We start from the raw sequence: 22,093 nt of genomic DNA, 5'->3' as shown, positions 1-22,093 counted from the left end.
TACGAAATCGATTATGTTTCAGTATTGTCCAATACAGGTCCTTTTCATTGGACTAACGTTTTACGACGTCTAAGAAAATTGCAAAAAAGCAGCTTGTTTACGTGCTAGTGACACATAGTAGTAAATAGTAACGGGTGTTCAATAAAAAATGAGAATGAATAAAAAATGACCTTTCTGCAATTAAAGTAAAGAGCATTTTTTTTCTCCAAGAGAATTTCTCTTTGGGCTCCCTAGAAATGGGTGACACATCTCTTTTCGCTCGGGTGTTGTCAGTTCAATTGAAGATGGCGTCGAAACAGAAAGCACTCCGCGTGCGTGTTGTACGGTTTTACAAAACGCATGGTCATCGTGGAAAAAACTTTACAGTAGACTACTTTCGAGACAAAAACTTCCCCGTGAGAACAGTTTAATGGATCCTGGCATACCCGAGCGTAGAGCAGAAGGCCGATAGCGGGCCTTCGGCGAAGATAACGACAAAGAAGAAGAAGAATAATAAGAAGACGGAAGCGTTGAAAAGCTGTTCGACAACAAGGACAGAACGAATTTGCGTGACGCCGGCCGAAAATATTATTGCTCCCATACCTTGATTCACCGAACTCTCAAGATGGAGGGCATCATCTGTCGGAAGAAGACTCGGTCTCCCGAGTACACGAACGAGCGGATAGCGATCATGAAATCGCAGTGCCGGCGAATGACGAAGAACTACCGCGGGACGTCGTTCGTGCTGGACGACGAAAGTTACTTTCCGCTCTTGAAAACCCACATTCCAGATAATGACAGCTACTAGCTACAGCTTCCAGCGACAAGTCGGCCAAAACCCCCGGAGTAAAATATAAGTTTAAGTATAAATTTGAAAAAAATATGCTGTACATCGCCATATCGGACAGACGGATTTCAAAGCCGCGGTTCAAGCCGAGCGGTCTGGCCATCAATTAAAAAGTGTACCAGAGGGAGTGTCTTGAGAAAATTCTTCTGCCGTTCTTAAAGGAGCATCATGCGGATGGGAAGTACGTCTTCTGGCCGGACAAGGCGTCTTCCTATTACGTCAAGAAGACTCTAGAGTATCTTGAGCAGAAAAAGATACCGTACGTGCCGAAAGAAAGGAATAGGACTAACTTGCTCCAGTGCCGTATCATTGAGGGTTTCTTCGGTTCCCTCAGTGCCCTAGTGTACAAAAATAATGGGCGAGCCAAGGATACGAAACAGTTGACCACCAGAATCCGGAAGATAGACGTCAGTGCCGTACAGCGTTCTTGTGAGAGCATCACGACTAAGTTGCGTTGTACGGCTGACCAGGGCCCCTTCTCCAATATGCATTGACGTTTTTTGAAGAATAAACATTATGTTTTCAATAAAAAAAGACTGAATTCGAAACACCCATTACAGGGCCATTCGCTATTGCTTGCGATACGAGTAATGTTGTGATTGGAGCCGTACTGACGCAGAAGGCTGATGAAGAAGAACACCGAGAAGTTTCGAGGATGCATAAAAGGTGTAAAATTCACGGATTCATGGCACACGCAGCTGAAGGATAAAGTGCAAAAGGATGGCGATCGTTTCCCAGACTTTAGGTTGGCGTACAATGAGCTATATAATAACTTTCTAATAAAGGACGAAGATGGAAATTTCAATTCACTTGAGCTTGAGCTTGTGCGACCACCCCTGGCTGCTACTCCGTTATTGATCGGGACTAGCTGAAGTTGCACAGGGAATCAGTAGATAATTATGCTTGGGATTAGCGAAACATCTTTCAATGTGCAACTCCTGGTAATCCTAAAGTGTTTTTGATCAATACCGGCGCCGGCCAGGCCCGAACGTAGATCGCGGAAGGAAAGGAAAGGAATGGTTAGTCCGATACTTGCTTTTGCTAGAGGCCGTATATACTACTGCGCACTCCACAAGTATCACGGGAGGAGGATATTTTTGTTAGTAGAGTATAGAAGTTGGATATACTTCTTCTTTACCGACGCCAGAGAGGTGATTCCACTACCTGGACTAGATATCGATCCACCAATTTTATGGACCGGGGACCAACGGCTTTACTTCCCTTCCGAAGGAAGACGTGACCACAGATTTTTTCACCTCAGAAAAATCTCAACGACATCAGCTGGAATTGAACCCAGGCCAACTGGAATGAGTGGCGGTCACGCTTACCACTCAACCACCGGCGCCGTCAAAGACGGAAATTTCAATTCACTTGTGGAAAAAAGTGTCTAAATTCAAAGAACGTGGCGATATTGATGCACAGGCTCCACGACTCAGTTACAGGAGCACATCAGGGCTTCGACAGGACATTGCGGAAGCTGCAAGGCTTTTTTCAATAGCTGAAGATGCAAGAGGGCGTGATCAACTACGTCAAATACTACCAAACATGTAAGGCAAGCAAAGCGTCAAATTCCTAGATGATGCCACAGATGAGAAACTTGAAACCGGTTAAAAATTCCCTAAGAATTAATATCAATGGGTTTTGTTGTTTCGTTTATACGCTCAGAGCAGTGAAATACAGTCATGCTAGCAATCGTAGATTGGATTACGTAATATGTCGTCGCACATCCAAAGCAAAGTGCCGTCGCAGCAAGGATGGTACAGTTTCTGGAGCAGGAGATTTTTTTGAAGTCAGTCCCGGAATAGTCTTTTCGGACAATGGAAAACAATTAGAATCGCCGGTATTCAAGTCTTCGCTATCTCGGCACAATATCGTGCACATGATGACTTATTACCGTCGAATGGTAAACAACGCAGAGCATGTCGATCACCTAATCACCTGCATTCGAGCTAGAAGAAGATCATCTAAAATGGGATTCATAGCTCGCTGGGATCACGGCCAGTGTTGCCACAATTAAATCTGTACCGGGAGTTGAAAAATCTTTTCTATCTGTACTCTTCTATAGAAAAATCTGTGCCGGATTCTGTACCCAAATAATAACAAAGTTGTTTTTAAAAAAAATCATTCTTCTTATACATATTTTTCATTCGGGGAAATCGAACCAGACATTCTGACTCGGTTGTTGTATTTGAGCTGGAATTCCGAAAGAAACCAGTTAGAATTCCGTGTGAGTTTGACTGGGTGATATCAATATCAGCTCCAGCTCAATTTCTCGCTGCCACTATGTTTGTAACCAATGGTGGCCAACAGAGTAGCGGCAAGAAGCTGAGATGGGGCTAGTAATATCAATAGGATACGAGAAACCTGCTTGGAATTCAAATGGAGCAGGTCAGAGTAAATGTATGCACTCCGAGAAGATTCGCTAGGCTTTCACTTAGACATCATCCCTTTGATTTGCAGGAAGCAGGTTTTTGCCTTACGCATTCTAATGTGAGCTTCAGTTCAAGCTCAATCAGTACCAGCTCCACTTCAAATTCTTGCCATCACTGCTGCCTAACACAACGTTTACCTGCGGTTTACTGGGATGCATCGCAGGGTTAACTTATTTTACCTTGCTGTCATGTAAAAAAATCTGTACCAATCTGTACTTTTTCACAAAAATCTGTAATCTGTACCGTACAGAATCTGTACCAAAAATGCTTCAAAAATCTGTACCTTTCTCGATAAATCTGTACTTGTGGCATCACTGATCACGGCGGCCTTGAACAATGCGAAGCACGATGCGACCGGAATATGTTCGCATTTCACCAACTTCCGATCCAATCTTAACACTGATCTATACGTGAAACAAAGCTCAAACATTCTAGACGACCGCAATGTAGCACAGGACATGTGATTGCCGACAGTTTGGCGAGTACAGGAGCTCGTACTGCGACGAATCAAGAACTGTCACAAAAAGCGAAGCAGAGATATAATCTTCGAATACGAGAAGTAACATTCAAATCGGGAGATTTGGTGTGGAGGAGAACCTTCGGATTGTGGTCGAAGGCAAACCACGTTAATCGCAAACTTGATGACAAGTTCATTTCAGCGATAGTCCTGGGCGTGAACCTGTAGACTTTAGAATATGTAGCCACAGGAAAAAGAGGCAGGTATCACGCACGAGAAATCAAGGTGGATTCGTGAACATTTACTCAGGTATATCGACAAGTTTCAGCCTGCCTACAACTGTTGAGCTCCAAAAACACCATTAGCCGAATGGGACAAATGGTGCCCTGTCATGGTGTGGCGAGCAACAACCTTTTTTTTAAACCACCTCCCGACCATGGCACACCAGCCAGTATCAATTGGATTCGAGCAGCTGTCTAGCAAGGCCAAAGACAACTCGCAGTTGCCAGAAGGGAGTTGTCGAGACATGAGGGACGAGTTGCACCAACAATAACAGCAGCCTCCAGAAGGCATTATAGTGGAGCACGGCAGACCGGTGTGAAGCGGAATCTCCAGTGGACATACATCGCTTATAGCAGGAATTTCGATCAGGACGAAACCAAGCACCAAACCCTCGTCAGAACCTGCCAACTCCAGCTGCTCACACAAAGTTTCTGCGTTTGCCGTTCTCGATACGGAGAAAATCGAAGGAAGAAAGTTTGCGACACGCAAACCTTTGCAGACCAACCGTTCATCGAGGTGAGAGAAACTGACACAGTTTACGAATCAAGACGCTGACGAATGGGAAAATTAGATAAGTAAGTAAGTTATAAGCAACACCAGCTACAAGCACAGAACAAAGCTCCGCAAATCAGTTTTACAAATCAGTTGTAGTGGGGGTCGATATCAAATCAACAAAAAAACGCTCTTTGTGAGCTTAAAACAGTAAGGTCGTTGACAATTTGGACTTCTAAAAGCTGTACGAAGCAACATATTGCACTATCGGGATGATCTGTGTGAAAGAAGAAATGCTTTCGAATTGGTTGAATGGACTTTTGCGCTATCTACAAAACGAGCCATAAATTATTCGAGTGTAATAACAATCCTCAATGTCGCCTATGAGTACCCTGTTCTGTTCAGTGGAATACGTCCATTGGTTGAAATGATGCCATAAAAAATTTGAAGGTTTTCAAGGATGATGTGCATTGAATTGTACAAAAATCGTCTATATCACATGCTCCAACAGCTGAAAATATGATTTTTCATCAATTGACAAAAGTTCTGATACTTCTCAGGTACCCAATAAGCCTGAAAAATGCTTTTTAGATAAGTTGTTTGGAATGCCATTTTAACCCTTTCTTTTTTTTCTAGTTATTGTAGGGATACACCCATAATTTACCTTCAAACTGTTGTGGTCTAGAAACACGAAAAACCTGTGTTGATTAAGTTTGGTACCGATGCGATCGCAACTCTTCTACCAGTCATCTAAACCGCGGAGGTGGTGTTCTTATAGCGATAAAGAAACATCTAACTGGGACTGTACTAAAAATGCCTAGATGTCAATGTTTGGAGCAAGTTGTCGTACGCGTTTCAATGCCTGGTCGATCATTATATATTTACGGTATTTATCTAAGACCGAACCTGACTTGTACAACGTGCACTCCTCAGCAGTCCAAAGCATCTTGGACAAATGTAACAGACGCGACAATATACTTGTTGTAGCTGATTATAATCTTCCTCATCTTCGGTGGATTTTTGATGAGGATTATAAGTGATATCTTCCTAAAAATGCAGCATCGGAACAAGAGACGGACATCACAGAAACGTTGGTCGCTGGTAGCTTGTATCAAATCTGCTCTTTTATCATCGTGAATAAACGGATCCTCGATTTAGCTTTCGTTAATGACACGAACGTGTTCGAACTGGTTGAGCCTTCGACATCTATACTGAAGGTAGAGCCTCTCCATAAACCTTTCGTTTTAAGACTGGATGCGCATTCTGATGATGGTGAAGCTTTTGATACAATTAACGACGAGTTTAACTTTGACTTTACTCGATGTAACTTCGATGAAGTCTCAATGGCCATTGGCGTGAGATGCTGGTTGGAAATGACCTAGACCAGGCAGTTGTGGCATTCTATGATGCGATATACGAGATTCTTCACCGTAATATTCCAAAAAACGTTTCAGTAAAAAATCAGATTATAAGTTTCCGTGGTGGAACGCCGAGCTTGGTCGCCTACGCAACGCACCATAGGACCGACGACAACAAAACTGTTCTTCGTCAAATTGAACTGCAGTATGAAATAGCCTGGAACAGTGCATTTGGTAAATAATTGAACCAAGTTCAACGCAGCCTTCGAAATAATCCCACGAAACCCAGAACCAGAAAGTACCAGAAAGTGTCTATCATTGAGACAAAAATTCACAGTCCGCTGCCGAGTCGGTCGATCTTTTTGCAGACCACTTCCGAGAAGTATTTACCAGCACTCCTGTCTATCCATCGCAACAGTACCTTGAAAAATTGTCAACGCTTAATATCAACCTTCCTCTTCTTAACGTAAGTGATTCCGATGTATTGAGTGCTCTGTCCAGTGTTGATTCTTTGAAAGGGCCTAACATAAAACATTGTGTCCGAGCACTTTCTGCATCAGTGAGTATTATTTTAAATCGTTCAATCTCGGAAAATGTTTTCCCAATTGTATGAAAAGAAGCTGTTATAGTTCGTATTCATAAGGCTGTTGACGCACACAATGTTAAAAACTACAAAGGAATCTCGATGCTGCACTACCTAGCTAAAGTTCTGGAATAGTTTGTCTACAATGTCAACATAATCGACGAACGCCAACACGGATTTGTAAAAAAACGTTCCGCCACTTCAAACTTGATGATGTACACAAGCTTTCTAGTTCCAGCTGCCGAGAAGCGTCACCAAGTGGAAGCTGTATATTTTGACCTCACGAAAGCATTCGACAAGGTGCCCCACAACATTGCTGTTTTGAAACTGTAGTGCCTAGGTAACCAGATTGCTGCACACTTGTACATCTCACAGCGATCCGCCTTCGTTAGAATTGGCACCACACGCTCAAGCACACTCGTAACGCCAACCGGTGTGCCTCAAAGAAGCCATCTACGGCCACTGATCTTTCTCTTGTTCATCAATGATCTCTGCACACGCATTAAATCTGGAAAACTGCTCTATGCTGACGATCTGAAAATGTTTCGTTCAATTGCCTCAGCACTCGACTCTGCTGTGCTCCAAGACGATATAGCCAATATAGAGGAACGGTGCTTGCTGAACGGTATGCAGTTCAACGTCGATAAATGTAAGGTGATATGTTTCGGACGCTTGGCTAATATAAGGCGTTGCGAATATACCATTCTATCCCTGACTTGGCAGTGTTATTCGATAGAAAACTTCGTTTCGCTGACCACATCACTGAAATAACGGCGAAGGCTTTTGCAACATTGGGGTTTCTGTAACGGAACACAGTCGATTTTGTGGATTTCTTCGCACTGAAATCTTTATACTGCGCACTGGTCTGGAGTAGAAAAACTCTAGAAAGAGAACTGCGGAGACTCCATTTTGGATCGATTGGATTCGCGTTTAGCTGTCAAAAAACGAATCCAATCGAACATTGCCTATCCTTATATCATTGGACGTGCTGCCATACAATTCCGGGGCATACGCTGCCAAAAATGCTGTTTTTCTCTCCGCAGTTCTCTTTCTAGAGTTTTTCTAGTCCGGAGCACCTTGGAGTATGCTGTACAAGTATGGGCGCCATACAACGCCGTTCAAAGTAGCTGACTAGAACGCGTTCAGAAAAGAACAATAGTCAAATTGTATGGAAAATGCAGCTGAAGATAGTCTAAATTGATAGGTTTTATCAGATTTGAAAACTATTTCAAGACAACGATGATATATGAAAATTTCATTTTTCAACTTTTGCTGAAGTTGTCTTTGGCAGCACTGCTCCAATGGAATCCAATCAGATCAATTGCAATAACTTCAGTTATTGGGATAATTTTTATAACTGTTAGTGCTCAAATGAAAGGTAATAGTCACAGCCTTACTTATTTTTGTGTTCAAATCTTTTTGTATCAGAAAGTTATAGCTGTTTAAAAACTTCGTTATTTATAAACAACATTGACATGAAGGGGTTAAAATAGTACCAAGTATCCGAAGCACAACAGTGTGCGCTATTAGATATGTTGTCTAGTAATATTGCGATCTTCTTGCATCACCCTCTCTTTTGTGGATTTTAGACACCGTACAGTTTATGATCAAAACAATCCTGTGGCTAGGTATTGCTGCAAATACCAGGAAACTCCACATAGTTTTGATTTCAATGTCATCAAATCTAGTTGTAATTATAACGTTAGATTTGTTTAAACAATGTAAATAGTAAGTTCAATTTTTTTGAAGTTATACGGTGTCTACCAAAAAACCAAAAATTGGAACAAATAAATAAAATAAACAATGCTCAGATCAAAGCCATATACGATACTCTGACATTAATGAAATTTTCTTATTCTTCTTTACGACGATTGCTCTACTTTGATTCGTTTCATTTTTTGGTTTTTGTTTGTTCTTATACTAGCACAACTAATATCATTTGGTATGTTATGTTGCATCCGTCATGGTTTCTTAAAACACACACTCTCTTTAGTTGATCGTTTTCAATTTCTTTTTCTATATCTTACCTTAACTATTAACAATTGTCCGATATAACAACTATTTATTGCTACATTCAACGAGTTCGACTTGTATGTTGTGTTTGCCGTTTTATGACTATGTGGTACTTAGCTACCTCTATGAGTATTACTACTGCTACTACTACTTCTACTACGACTAGGAAACTGGCCCTTTCATCTGGGTTTACTGTGTTGCTTCACTACTAAACTAAACGTTTCCAAGGGCTTTGTACAAACTTAATCCATTAGGGTGACAGTCATGATTTGGCGCCACTCTGAACAGGCTCTTGTCACAACTCACGAGGGATGGTGCATGGTTTGATTGCTTGATTGCTCTACGTGGCGGTTCAGGTTGTTTTCTTTTATTTTACATCATATAGCTAATAGCGAAAGGATGCGCTTTCGTTTATTTCTAAATATATTAAATATATTCACTCTTTCTCTCTGATTGATATCGGCTCGTCACTTCGTGGGAATGAACGAGCTTGACTCGTAAAATCGATCGATATCTACAACGGTAACACTCATCGGCATTGTTAGCCTCTATTGAACACACTTTTTATTTTCTGTTTATATCGATCCCATTTCAGTGATTTTTTGCTATTTGAGTTTACACTCGATACCTAAACGTTGACATTGCAGCTCCGGCATACGTGTACGAGACCCCCGCAAGGATGCAGTCAATGAACAAACACACTGGAAACTTGTTACGATTTGAAAATATTTGAACATTCCCGAGCATCGAGAGGGAGTGGGACGACTGTTTTATTTTAGCTTGACTGCCAACAATATTCTGATTTTCACATACTGCACCCAACTGATCGGATTTCGGGGGGACCGGAAGCAGAGCTAGAGTTTTAGTAGAGAGGTAGGAGGGTACCTTAAATCATTTTTTTCTAATAGAATGTCAGTAGATTAACCCTAGAACGTTGCACTTGCGTTTTCCACCTTAGAACGTTGCACTGGGGTAAAAATATACCCCAAGCGTTTGATCGCAATTTTCGCAGGCAAACTTGCAAACAAAGGAAATGTATAATACATTATTATCATCGTTTTTAATTGCGAAAACAGCTGTGCAAGTGAAAGTACGAAATTTATTGAATCAATGATACATAAATTGGCTTGAACAAAATAAAAACTGAATAAATCGCGGTTTTGACTTTTTTCATAAACATTACTACAACTTTGCGAGTTTTCAACCGATTTGAAAAAATCAAATGATTCTAAAAGTTGAAAGAATGGTCTAGAAACGCAATAAAATGAAATTTCGATAGTTTTAAAAAAGTTTAATTATTTGGAAGAGTGAAAGTTAAAAAATCGGGTTTTAGAAAATGCCACGAAATGGGGTGAAATTGAAATGAAAAAATATTTCTGGCCAGTAATACATTGGTAACACGCAACGTTTCCGTCACAGCAGTAATTGTGCGCAAGGTATACTTACGAGCCATTGCTTTGAAAAACTATAAAAAAATAAACAATACAACAATAAAAATCAGTAAAATTGAGAACGATTTTTTGCTCCGCTTCGAAATCAAATTAAATAAATTGAATAAATGATTAAAAATGATTATATAATGCTGAATGTTACTTGCGTAGTAAAACAATCAGTTAAAAACTGGTATTGTCACGAATCACATTTCCACTGACAGCACGAAACGCCAACGGCAACTGTGCACTGGGGTACAAATGTACCCCACGCCAACTTTGACACCTGCTTCTACGAAGCCTATAAGCAAACTGGCTATACTACTAGGGGCAGATCACTCTAGGAATGTATAGCAAATTTGCATCATCTTAGAAAGAATGCATTTGATTTCCATTTTTGCACCAACTTTGCACTCCCTCGCAGAAAAGATTAGTTAACAATCGTCCTACGCTGATCCACTTTGTTCGATGTTTTGTTGAATGTAGGGCTGTTTTTTGTAGGGTTTTGACGTCTTCTATTTTGATGGAAAGAAATGCATTTAATTTCGCTGATTTTTAAAAATGCATCACAAGGTAACTGCCCCTAGCTATACCACCTTTTTCTACTCTTACTAGGAACTCTAAATCGAATTTTGGTTAGGGTCCCAGGTCAGAAAATGCCGAATTCTCGTCTTTACATGGCTCCAAAGAAGGCGCGGGGTACATTTGTACCCCAGTGCAACGTTCTAGAGTTAAAACAAAAACGATAGTGTAAAAATCTGACTGCACGGTTTACTAAGTTATATTTTGTCGGTCAGTTTTGGCAACCGGCAATTTTGTGTACACTTTGGGTGACTTTTTATTTGACTGAATTAAATATTTTGATTTTGATTAAATAGTTAAATAAGTTTGCATTGAATTCAATTCCAACCTTAATCCGCCATATTTGTTCACAATACACGATTAAAACCGTCGTTTTCTATACGATTGAAACTTTTAGTTTTGGTTTTCGCGCATCTCTGTACAACGCTGAGTAGACGCTTTAAAGTCTATCTGGTTGATTTTTGTGCTTCAAATATTTCCCCTCTGTAACTGACAGATCGACTAGGCCGTTAGCTGGACACCTAATCCAAAAATCACAAACACGTACCGTAGGTCAGAAGTTTTTGATTTGACTGAGGATAACATAATCGAAACATTGAAAAATGCGAACTAACGTATGCAGAGTAATTTGGACAACCCTTCCAGCATTTAAACAAAAATGCAACCCTGCACAAGGCACCATACTAAACGTCATACTCTAGGCACCCATAAAGTACTTGACAATCTGTAACTGTATTAGTGTGTTCAACGGTTTGTTTTCCTCCACCTGTCATAGATGGAGAAAAACAAATCGAAAATAACTTTTCGGTCGGATTATTTTCATGATGGAATATGACCAACCGGAATTGTACGTCCCCCGAATAAGTTTTACAGCGACATAGAGCATTTCAACACTATTATAAATACTTTACGAGAGCTAATTCAAATGTTTAAATTGGCTGACAGTTTTATATATGACTGCTGGAGGAAAACAAACCTCCAAGTAGTGTGAGTGAAATCGTTTGCATAGAACTCTATTGGCTCTCAAACGTGAAACTTTTTCGCTCGATGCGCCAACTAGATTTCATTTTTGGTACCAATCAAATAATGATGATGAAAATATTTTCTTGCATTTATGATATAGGATGGTTCTTCTATTTTAATTGTTTTAAAATAAATATCACATAGTTTCACCAAAAGTTTGATTACAGATGATAAGAAAACACTCGTTCTTTCGTTTGACATCAAAATATTCAGTTGAACTCAATATTTTATTGCGAATTATTGAGATCCGGAATTATTTTTGTATTGTAGAGGTTAGATTGGTTGTTTTAGATATGGAAAATGTTTGGCTAGAATTGGAATTTATCGGTGGATAACCTCTACTGTCAACACCTGCACTCTTTAATCCAGTGATTTTTGCTCACCATCGTGTTTTCTATCGAAATTTCAATATCTGAATTTCATTTTAGTATAAATTGAAACCGGATGAACGAATTCTTAGTGATGTAACAAGAAATTTACCATCTGGATATTTTTCAGAGGTAGGAAACATATTTTCTTCATCAATATTACTTTTCATTAGAAGAAATAACATTTAATTATAATATTGATTGAATTTATAAAATTCAGAATTTACTTTCCAATGTGTTTTGACAGATGCCATAAAACCATAAAAACATCATCATTGCACTCCCGTGCCATCTGGCGGTCGACATCCAGCGTTAGATCACGAATAGAGCAATGAGGTATATCCCTGTCAAAAAAAATGCGGACGTGCATGGTCAGGCGATTTAAAAAGTTTGACGTTTGACTCAACTCGCCTGTGCTAATTGCCCCTAGGAACAAATGCAATTTGCGAATGCGATTTAAAGGCAATTTCAATACTTAGACAAACTTTCTGGCGGCTGAAATGAACTTGGTTGTTTTTCGCGTTTTTCAAATATGGCGGTTCATGTTTGGCTTAAGCTAAAAATTGTTTTTTGATCAATTGGTGTGTTCTCCCTTGTACTTTGTTTATCTAGTGCACTTCATTTAGCCAACGAATGTGGGAAATTGTGGAATCGTGTGTAAGTATAGTGAAACAGGATCTCTGACCGAGAGTCTTAGTGAACGTCAGATTGTGGTAAGTTTTGGAGTACAATACCCATTTCACCATTTATTCTTCCTATAATTTGGTGGTGATTACCTACACTGAAAAAAATCCAAACGTTAATTCTATTTGCTTCAAACCGCTTAAAATTCATATGAAGAAGAAATGCTATTGTTATCACGCGCACACATAGCTTCAATGTGTCAACTGTATAAACTATGTATGCACACACATAAGTTATATGTGCATATTGTTATAGAGTGGGGTTTTATGTGTCTAATAGTTATGAAATGTGAATGTAAGATTAATATTTCTTGTAAATACACACATTAGGTTTATGTGCCAGCAAATAGTGTCTATATGCCTCCGTTAATTGCAAAAATCTATGTGTAAAATCAATAGGCATAACGTTTACTTTTTTTTGAGTGTAGTATACTGGTAAGTATATGTGAGTAGATAATGAATCCTAAAATAAGTATTATTTTTAATTTTCAAATTAGGCAATTAAGGGCGATTAAATGGCGCGTTCCGTGGGCGATATAAGGGCGGGTTGGGCGGCAAAAAATGACGGCGGCAAATTGCCCAAATGTTGCATTTGAAATTGCCCCCTAATTGCCAGCAATTTGCTGGCAAATTGAAGGGCAATTAGCGCATTCGAGTTGGCAAATAGCCCCCCGTTAACCAGCAACTTGCCCTTTTTGACTGGGATATAGGTGTAGCAGCCCTGTCAAAAAAAAATGCGGACGAACATGGTCAGGCGATCTAAAAAGTTTGACGTTTGACTCAACTCGCCTGTGCTAATTGCCCCTCGGAACAAATGCAATTTGCGAATGCGATTTAAAGGCAATTTCAATACTTAGACAAATTTTCTGGCGGCTGAAATGGACTTGGTTGTTTTTCGTGTTTTTCAAACTTAAGCTTGAAATTGTTTTTTGAACAATTCGTGTGTTCTCCCTTGTACTTTGTTTGTCTAGTGCACTTCATTTAGCCAACGAATGTGGGAAATTGTGGAATAGTGTGTAAGTTATATAGGATTTTCGGCTTTTGCGGTCTGATTAATCCCGTTAAAAATACGGCTCAATGGACACAAATCCAACATCAACAAAATATTCAACATAGGATTCGACACGACAAATATTCCAACAACACACTCAGGCGAAAAAACAGCCCTCATTGATCACATCATACAGCAACAACATAACTTCGATCTGACCAAAACAAAAATTATTGATCGTAGCTATCGAACTACGGCTCTACCAATATTGGAGATGTGTCATATTACCAACACATCCAACACCGTAAACTACCGCAGAGATGTAGATGGCTTGAGTACTATCAACGCTGGAATACTCCACACAGCCAAAGCCTCACAATCCGTCAGATTGCAGAGACAACACACAGACAAGCCGTCATCTCACTGCCCACTCCTAAACGTACTCAGTCAAAATTGATCTCACACTCATTACCATCTCACATTGCCCCAACCATCTTCTAAAGTGTCTTTGAGTCGTGCACAGTGATTAAAAAAGGGTGATGGGAAAACTGAACAATTCTACCCACCAGTAAGTTTAGCAAAATAATATTAATTTATTTCAATTTCAACCCACTAACTTTCATGCAATTGCTTAGTAACGGCATATTTGAAGCTTTTTTAAAAAAACCTCCGATCGTCGGCAAACGACGCTCAAACGAAGAACGATAAAGTAGTGAGTAACAAATTGTATTTCCGTTTTTTAAATATGTTATTTGTAACCGTGAATAAATTACAGTTTCCCTTGAAAAAGGCCATAACCAGTGGCCGAAACGTCGGGCAGTATAAATCACCCGTTCTGATTAATCAGACCGCAAAGGCCGAAAATCCTATAAATCATATTCCGGTCGTCTCCCCAAGTAAAAATAGTGTGTAAGTATAGCGGAACAAGATCTCTGACCTAAAATCTTAATGAACATCAGATTGTGGTAAGTTTTGGAGTGCAATACCAATTTCACCATTAATTCTTCCTATAATTTGGTGGTGATTACCTAGTATACTGGTAAGTATATGTGAGTAGATAATGAATCCATAAATAAGCATTATTTTTAATTTTCATATTAGGCAACTAAGGGCGATTAAATGGCGCGTTCCGTGGGCGATTTGGGGGCGATTTAAGGGCAGGCTGGGCGGCAAAAAAATGACGGCGGCGAATCGCCCAAATGTTGCATTTGAAATAGCCCCCCAATTGCCAGCAATTTGCTCACAAATTGAAGGGCAATTAGCGCATCCGAGTTGGCAAATAGCCCCCCCCCCCCCCTTAGCCAGCAACTTGCCCTTTTTGACTGGGAGAACACACGGTTTGCTAGTGTTGGCAACCAAAAATATGTAAACAATCCTGAAGCACAACGGGTCGACGTCATAGCGGTCACAGGATTAAATGGAAGCGGAACGACCGGTATGACGAACGCAAGTAGATTTATACTGTGATCACTCACACAACTCATGTAAGGTTCATCTTACGAATACCAAAGTGCCATCTTCGCCAGATTTGTATTTACGACATTGCCCATAGAGTACTTGACAATCTGTAACAGTAGTATTAGTGTGTTCAATGATTTGTTTTCCTCCACCTGTCATAATTTTTGATAGGTGGAGGAAAACAAATCGAAAAAAAGCTTTTCGACCGGATTATTTGCATGGTGGATCTAACCCAACCGGTATTGTAATCTCCAGAATAAGTTTCACAGTGACACAGAGCATTTAAACAGCAAACGTTTAAATTGACTGACAGTTTAACATATGACAGCTGGAGGAAAACAAACCCCCAAGTAGTGTGAGTGAAATCATTTGCATAGAACTCTATATTTTAAACATCCAGTGTTGATTTCAACCCGCGAGGAGATAGGGTGTTGAGCCCATTTTCGCCATGTTTCTATTATCACCCTATTCAATGGAAGCCGTTGGTTAGAGCAGTGTCTGCCATCTTTGTTCAACGCATTGAGTCATATGGTAGCGCAACAATAGGGGCACTCGATTCGGGTTTTCGTTGCGCTCAAACACGGGAATTTCACTGTTTTCAGCGCATTTGTGTTAATATATTGGTTCTTAACAACGAAGCAAAGCTGTTGATGTCAATTCTTTCGCATTCCATTGATTGGAGGCCGAGAAATTAATGAATTAGTGAGGCACCCTGCTTAGTATGGTGAAAATAGGCACTTTACCCTACCGTGTAAACAAAATGGCAGCAAACCTCTAATCTGGCACCTAGATATTACGCAAAAAAATGAACGCAATACAGTATTATGGCGTACCTTTTGTACAAAAAGCTGGTAACCCTCCAAATGATCCACAACTGCGTCCAATTAGGTCATTAAGCTATATATAGTTTTCCGTTCCATTCGATAAATTTTAGGTCCAATATACATAATATAACATCATTTAAAAAAAAATTTCGTTGTAATACGTAAAAACGATTTTTTTTGTTTTAAATAAAATCTTATGTAAACTTGGCAACCATACATAGGAAAACTGCGGTTGTTTACATCTGGCCTATCAAGACAACACCCAAAATGAAAAAAAACTATGCATTGCATGGTGTTTATGTCAAATGAAAAAAACCGTGCGGAAAAACCGGGAAAGCATGTATTAATTTTTTTCTGACAGGGCATCATTTGTCGTGAAATTCGATATGTCAAATGCTTCTTATAGTGTCAAATCCAGACTGTCAACATATTTCTTTATTTTAAATTTTAATATTATTTTCACGTTTCCTGAGTTGGAAAAAACATTGTTCATCAGCTTTATCGATGTATGTAATAAAAAGATTTTTTTTTCGCATTTAATGACCCAATTGAGGATTTCTGAGCTAGTTTGAAGTGGAGAGTATATGCCAATAATTTTTGACCAAAAACCACAGACTAACAGACATAACACTCGAAAACAATGCCCGCTTTAACGGTCATTTTGAATATATTTGTAGTTGGGACTGTTGCCACATTTGAAATTGTTGCGCCACTGACATATGAACAATCATATGAGGGATAGACCACTAGTGAAAAATTGTTCCCAAGCCTGAGGGGTAACACACCAGAAAATAAGTGTTTGGGACGGTGAATAAAAGGTGGAGCTAGTATTCTGGGAAAATTGCCGGATCGATAGGAGGGAATTCCCTCATAGTGTTACGTCTGTGCTAAAACTATCAAACATCTGATAATAAAAATTATGAAAGAAATCAAGAAAAAGTCAACATCAACTTTTTCGACTGCTTTGCCAAAAATTCCGGCAAACTGTCGTAAAGTTCCTAGGAGTTTTTTTTTCTAAATTAAGTTAATAAGCTGACAAATGTTTTCGTATATAGAGAGAACATTTATTAAAGATTTTCATACAGAAAAAATGCCTTTTGAATTTTGTCCAAATTTTATTCCGCATATATTATTAAAACTTGGCCTTTCAATGAGTCATCTTTCAATTAGCAAATAATATTTTCCAGATTGCATTTTTTTGCTCAAAATTACTTCAGATGGAATTTATTGTTCCAGACTGTCAAAAATTCGCAATGTACTGATCCTGAACGGTATCGTACAGAATCTCTTAAATAATATTGCTTATGGCACTAAAAACTGGATTCTAACCACACTACGCACTTACTATTCTTCTATTGAATTCTTCTCATAGACTGGTTAGTTCGACTGGCCTGTCTATGAAAGTACCATCTCTATCACTTGAGTTACATGTGATTTGACAGCTCGCAGTTTTCAGTAGCAGTTTGATCACTCGCACTTCGAAAGTGCTGAGTCCAGGTTGGTGGGAAGTGCGCAATATTGTAATCAACAGGACAATAGGTGTTTTGTCTAGAAAAACTCTAGAAAGAGAACTGCGGAGACTCCATTTTGGATCGATTGGATTCGCGTTTAGCTGTCAAAAAACGAATCCAATCGAGCATTGCCTATCCTTATAACATTGGACGAGTTGCCATACAATGCCGTGGCATACGTTGTCAAAAATGCTGTTTTTCTCTCCGCAGTTCTCTTACTAGAGTTTTTCTAGTTTTGTCTATATTGGCGCACCCCTCTGCTGAACAATACAAAGAGCCAACGCGTTTGACGCATTCCGTTGGCCAGCTCATCATCAAAGAGCACGTTTTCAATCAGAATAACTCAACAACGCTTCAATCTGACAGACGAGCGTTTCCGATGCGGAAATGTACACACTCCAGAAATGGGATTGTACCCTCTCAAGTGGATAGTAAAAAAAAAGTGAAAGTGGGGCTATTGAAACAAACATGCGGAAAAAGCATAGACCCGAGATAACAGGTCGGTTGACCAAATGCAAAGCTTTTCAATTGCTGTGCAGTGATGAATTAAATAATCCATTGATGGATATTTTTTCGCTCAAACCTATGATGCGAGTAAGCTTCCACATCGGAAAACAAAAACATTCAAAAGCAAACCAGGAAATTTGTTTCGTGATAGGAATTGGTAATCAGATTTAAATTACTTTTCATTATCTCCCCAAAATAATCCTACGTGTCGGCAAAATTGATGCACCGAACACAATACGAAAAGATTTTCTTGCCTAAAAAAATATTCGAAGCAAATGCGAATAAAAACGAGCGTTCGGAATAAACTTTACTCTGCTTCCGGTTCCAAATATCGTCCGTTTAATAAAATATCTCCCACAGTTTCAAAACCAAATTAAACCCTCAACAGTCGCAAATACTTCCAATTTCATACACGTGCTAATCCCTTGTAAGGGACAACACACAAAACTAATCCCAAAGCAAACCATGTTTTCCAGAGAAAACTCCACTCGTACACATACACACACAGACGCGTCAGCCAAACAACTATCCTAAGTAGGCTTATTACTACACATAGTAAGCGTTGTAGCCCCCGTACGGGCTCTTTTTGATGCAGCACGGCAGTAGCGATTGCAGCGTGTTCCGGAACGCTTCCCGAAAGTCCCGGTTGAAGTACGCGTAGATGAGCGGATTCAGTGTCGAGTTGAAGTAGCCAATCCAGAACAGAAGCGTGATGACCACGTCCGGACAGGGACAGGACTCTTCGCCGCATAGGGTTGTGATGACGTACCTGGAAAGAGAGAGGATTGAACCGAAATGAAATACCGGGCTAATCGGGATCAGGGGCGGCGAGCATGGAGATTGGTTTGTAATTACGATCGATGGTATTAAAAATGCCCCTCCGGTGAAGCGTGCACTCGGAGGGGGATAGTGCTTCGATTTGGCTGATTTTGGTCACTAGTATATGCAAATGGATAGATTTGGGAGATTGAATAGGTTTATAATTCTGTAATTTGTTGGGGGTTGATTATTTAGACTAGCAAGAATGTTGAATAGCCGTGATGCCAAATATGATTTTATTTTCAAATACCTCTAGTTAACTCACTTGAACTTTAAAATTCGTATAACCGAATCAGAATAACAACTTAACGGAGTCCTCTACTCTCGAGACCCACTGTTTTTGCGGGAATAAATTGCAAAGTATTCAATGAGCATACCTATTTAGAACTTTTATTTGGAAGATCAGAAAAGATTCATGTGACTAAAGTCATTGTCAAGGAAAACCGATAGTGTCAAACGTGTTTACATTTTCGTAGAAATCAATTAAACATTATTCTAAAGTTTTAAGGGTTCAATATATATTGTACTAGCTAACACCCGCCGCGCGTTGCTGCGACACTCTGCGAAATAAGAGTAAAACACAATTTGTTTCGAAGCGCCATCTGACGGGCAGATAATCTCCAACCAATAGCACACAAACACGCTCCAGAACAAATACCTACTATGTATAAATTTTTACGGCAATCGGTTAAGCCGTTTTGGAGTCCATAGATCATATACATACAAACATTGACTTTTATATATATATATATATATATATATATATATATATATATATATATATATATATATATATATATAGATAGATAAAATAATATAGAAATAGATATAGATAGATAGATATATATTTATCTCAATCGGTTTATGCAATAAAAGAAGAATTTTATTCATTTTAATGACCCAATTGTTTGCACTGCTTCCCAGTGAGCAGGGCAACAATGCACACAAAAGAGCCTCCCATTTTCTTTTCTTTTGTTTGTTGAGCCACGTAGTGATACGCTCCTATGAGACAACACACAACGAAGTGAAAAGGAATAACATGCAAGTGAAGACCCGAGCAGAAGAAAATAACTTCATAATACCAAATTCAGGTATACTGTACTAATACTTGAACACCGCAATAAGGTATTGAGGAGCCTTGCATAAGAGGTAAAATACCTGAAATAATAACTGAGACATGTACTACGAATAACTAGTTGATAATCAAACGAGTTATTATAATACCTGAATAGTAACAAAACCTTTTCAACCTTCCAATAACAAAATTCACTGTATGAAGGTATTCAATAAAGAATTGATTTGGTATTTGTAAAAATCACAGGGATACATAAATAATACTAAAATGAAGTATTCAGAGTTACAAATAATCGAAGCTCTATTTTGGCAGCTGAAAATGAACCTGAAGCGACTCGCGGCGTATAGAAAATATATTCATTTCACTGATTATCAAGGAACATGTTTTCAAATGACGGTAAAGCGTATGAAAGAACAATCATCATCGTTTACATTGTGCCAGGGCCTACTTTGATGCGTTTGGTTCGTTGCTGCACGGTCGCTTCGTGTAGTAATCGGAGACGAATAAAAAATCTGCATGGATGACTGTTGTTGTGGTTTGTTCGTTTGACGTTTTCAGCTGCGTCACTGAATATTGAAAATGAATGTGGCTGAATATGATCAATTTTCATTGAATGAATTTGAATATTTTTAACTATGGAAGTATTTTTACAAAGGTATTAAGCAGGTATTGAAGAATGTTTCTTCAATACCTGATTAATACCTCAATGAGGTATTAATATTCAGTGAATACCAGGTTTTGGTATGATACCAGAAAACAGTATGCTCGGGTTATTGGCCAGTTATTTTTTCCTGGTCGGGGAGCGACACTTTACGTAAAAAGTGCGAAGAGCGTTTTTATTTTTCTCATCGTTCGCTTGGAGGTACATGCTAAAGAGACTAGAATAACAAAGAGACGCCATGTTTTGTTTGGAATACCAATTCAGCTGTGAACGCTTATAGCTCATAGAGTTGGTATTCCAAAGGGAACATGACGTCTCTTAGTTATTCTACTGTCTTTAGTGGATGTCACATCGCTCCCACGCGGATTTGACAGAATTCCTGAATCGACATTAAACTGATCAAAGAAGTGTTCACCATGATAAACTAACCGGAATCTGCGCTAGTTTTGTTCGAATACAAGCTTCATGCTCCAGTTGCTCCGAAGCAAAACAATCTTAAAAGAAACAATTTTCTGTTCTCGTAAATAACTGACACCAACTTGCTGCCAGTTAGACAAGAAATCCAAACTGACGCCAAATTGGTACCAGTTGATTATTATTTCAAATTAGTCCTATTCCTGGAATACTAGAGTAGAGTGGGGTCAAGTTGGTCAGAATTCGGCTGGAATTCCATCATAAATCAGCTCACATTCCGAATCTCATTCCGATTGTAATTTACTGGGATGAGGTTATTTTATGGTGCGGACATCTATGTGTCATCAAAAGAAGCTCTTGTTTCATGTATCCCAGTCAAAAAGGGCAAGTTGCTTGCTGACGGGAAGCTAATTGCCAACTCGGATGCGCTAATTGCCCTTCAATTTGCCAGCAAATTGCTGGCAATTAGGGGGCTATTTCAAATGCAACATTTGGGCGATTTACCACCGTCATTTTCTTGCCGCTCTACCCGCCCTTAAATCGCCTCCAAGTCGCCCAGGGAACACGCCATGTAATCGCCCTTAATTGCCTAATATGAAAATTACAAATAATAATTATTTTCGGATTCATTATCTACTCACATAAACTTATAAATACACTACGTAATCACCACAAAATTATAGGAATCATTAAAATCAATTATCAATGGTGAAATTGGTATTGCACACCAACACTTACCACATTCTGACTTTTATTAAGACTTTAGGTTAGAGATCTTGTTCCACTATACTTACACACGATTCCACAATTTCCCACATTCGTTGGCTAAATGAAGTGCACTAGACAAACAAAATACAAGCGAGAACATGCGAATTGTTAAAAAAAAAAACAATTTTAAGCTTAAGCCAAACATGAACCGCCATGTTTAAAAAACGCAAAAACAACCAAGTCCATTTCAGCCGCCAGAAAATTTGTCTAAGTGTTGAAATTGCCTGTAAATCGCATTCGCAAATTGCGTTTGCCCCTAGGGGCAATTAGCACAGGCGAGTTGAGTCAAACGCCAAGCTGTTTAAATCGCCTGACCATGTTCGTCCGCATTTTTTTACCGGGATAGTACCGCAAAAGCGCATCCCATCACATAAGGTAAGCAGAAATGCCATAAACTACTCAACTCATCACTTCCAATAAATATTATCTCAACACGTAACAGACTGCACAGTGGCACGACTTAGAACAAAAGGTGGACTAAAGTCCAAACCTTGCCGTATCGGTTCAAACAAGACGGTTTTATGTAATTTTGGTAC

The 22,093-nt window shown here is 39.2% G+C and overlaps 1 protein-coding gene across 1 annotated transcript in view; it reads right to left on the bottom strand.

Moving 5' to 3' along the window:
- Positions 1 to 6: 6 nt before the first annotated feature.
- The window catches only part of LOC131694775 (uncharacterized), an 82,475-nt gene continuing 60,388 nt past the window's right edge, over positions 7 to 22,093 (bottom strand). The window contains exon 5 of the mRNA XM_058983276.1: positions 7 to 18,589. Coding sequence (XP_058839259.1) covers positions 18,367 to 18,589 — 223 coding nt within the window. The 3' untranslated portion in view covers positions 7 to 18,366. The remainder of the gene's footprint in view (positions 18,590 to 22,093) is intronic.

The sequence above is a fragment of the Topomyia yanbarensis genome, unplaced genomic scaffold (assembly GCF_030247195.1).
Source record: "Topomyia yanbarensis strain Yona2022 unplaced genomic scaffold, ASM3024719v1 HiC_scaffold_148, whole genome shotgun sequence".
Lineage (NCBI taxonomy): Eukaryota > Metazoa > Arthropoda > Insecta > Diptera > Culicidae > Topomyia > Topomyia yanbarensis.
Note: the sequence above shows the minus strand (reverse complement) of the source record. Positions and strands in the feature narration are given on the sequence as shown.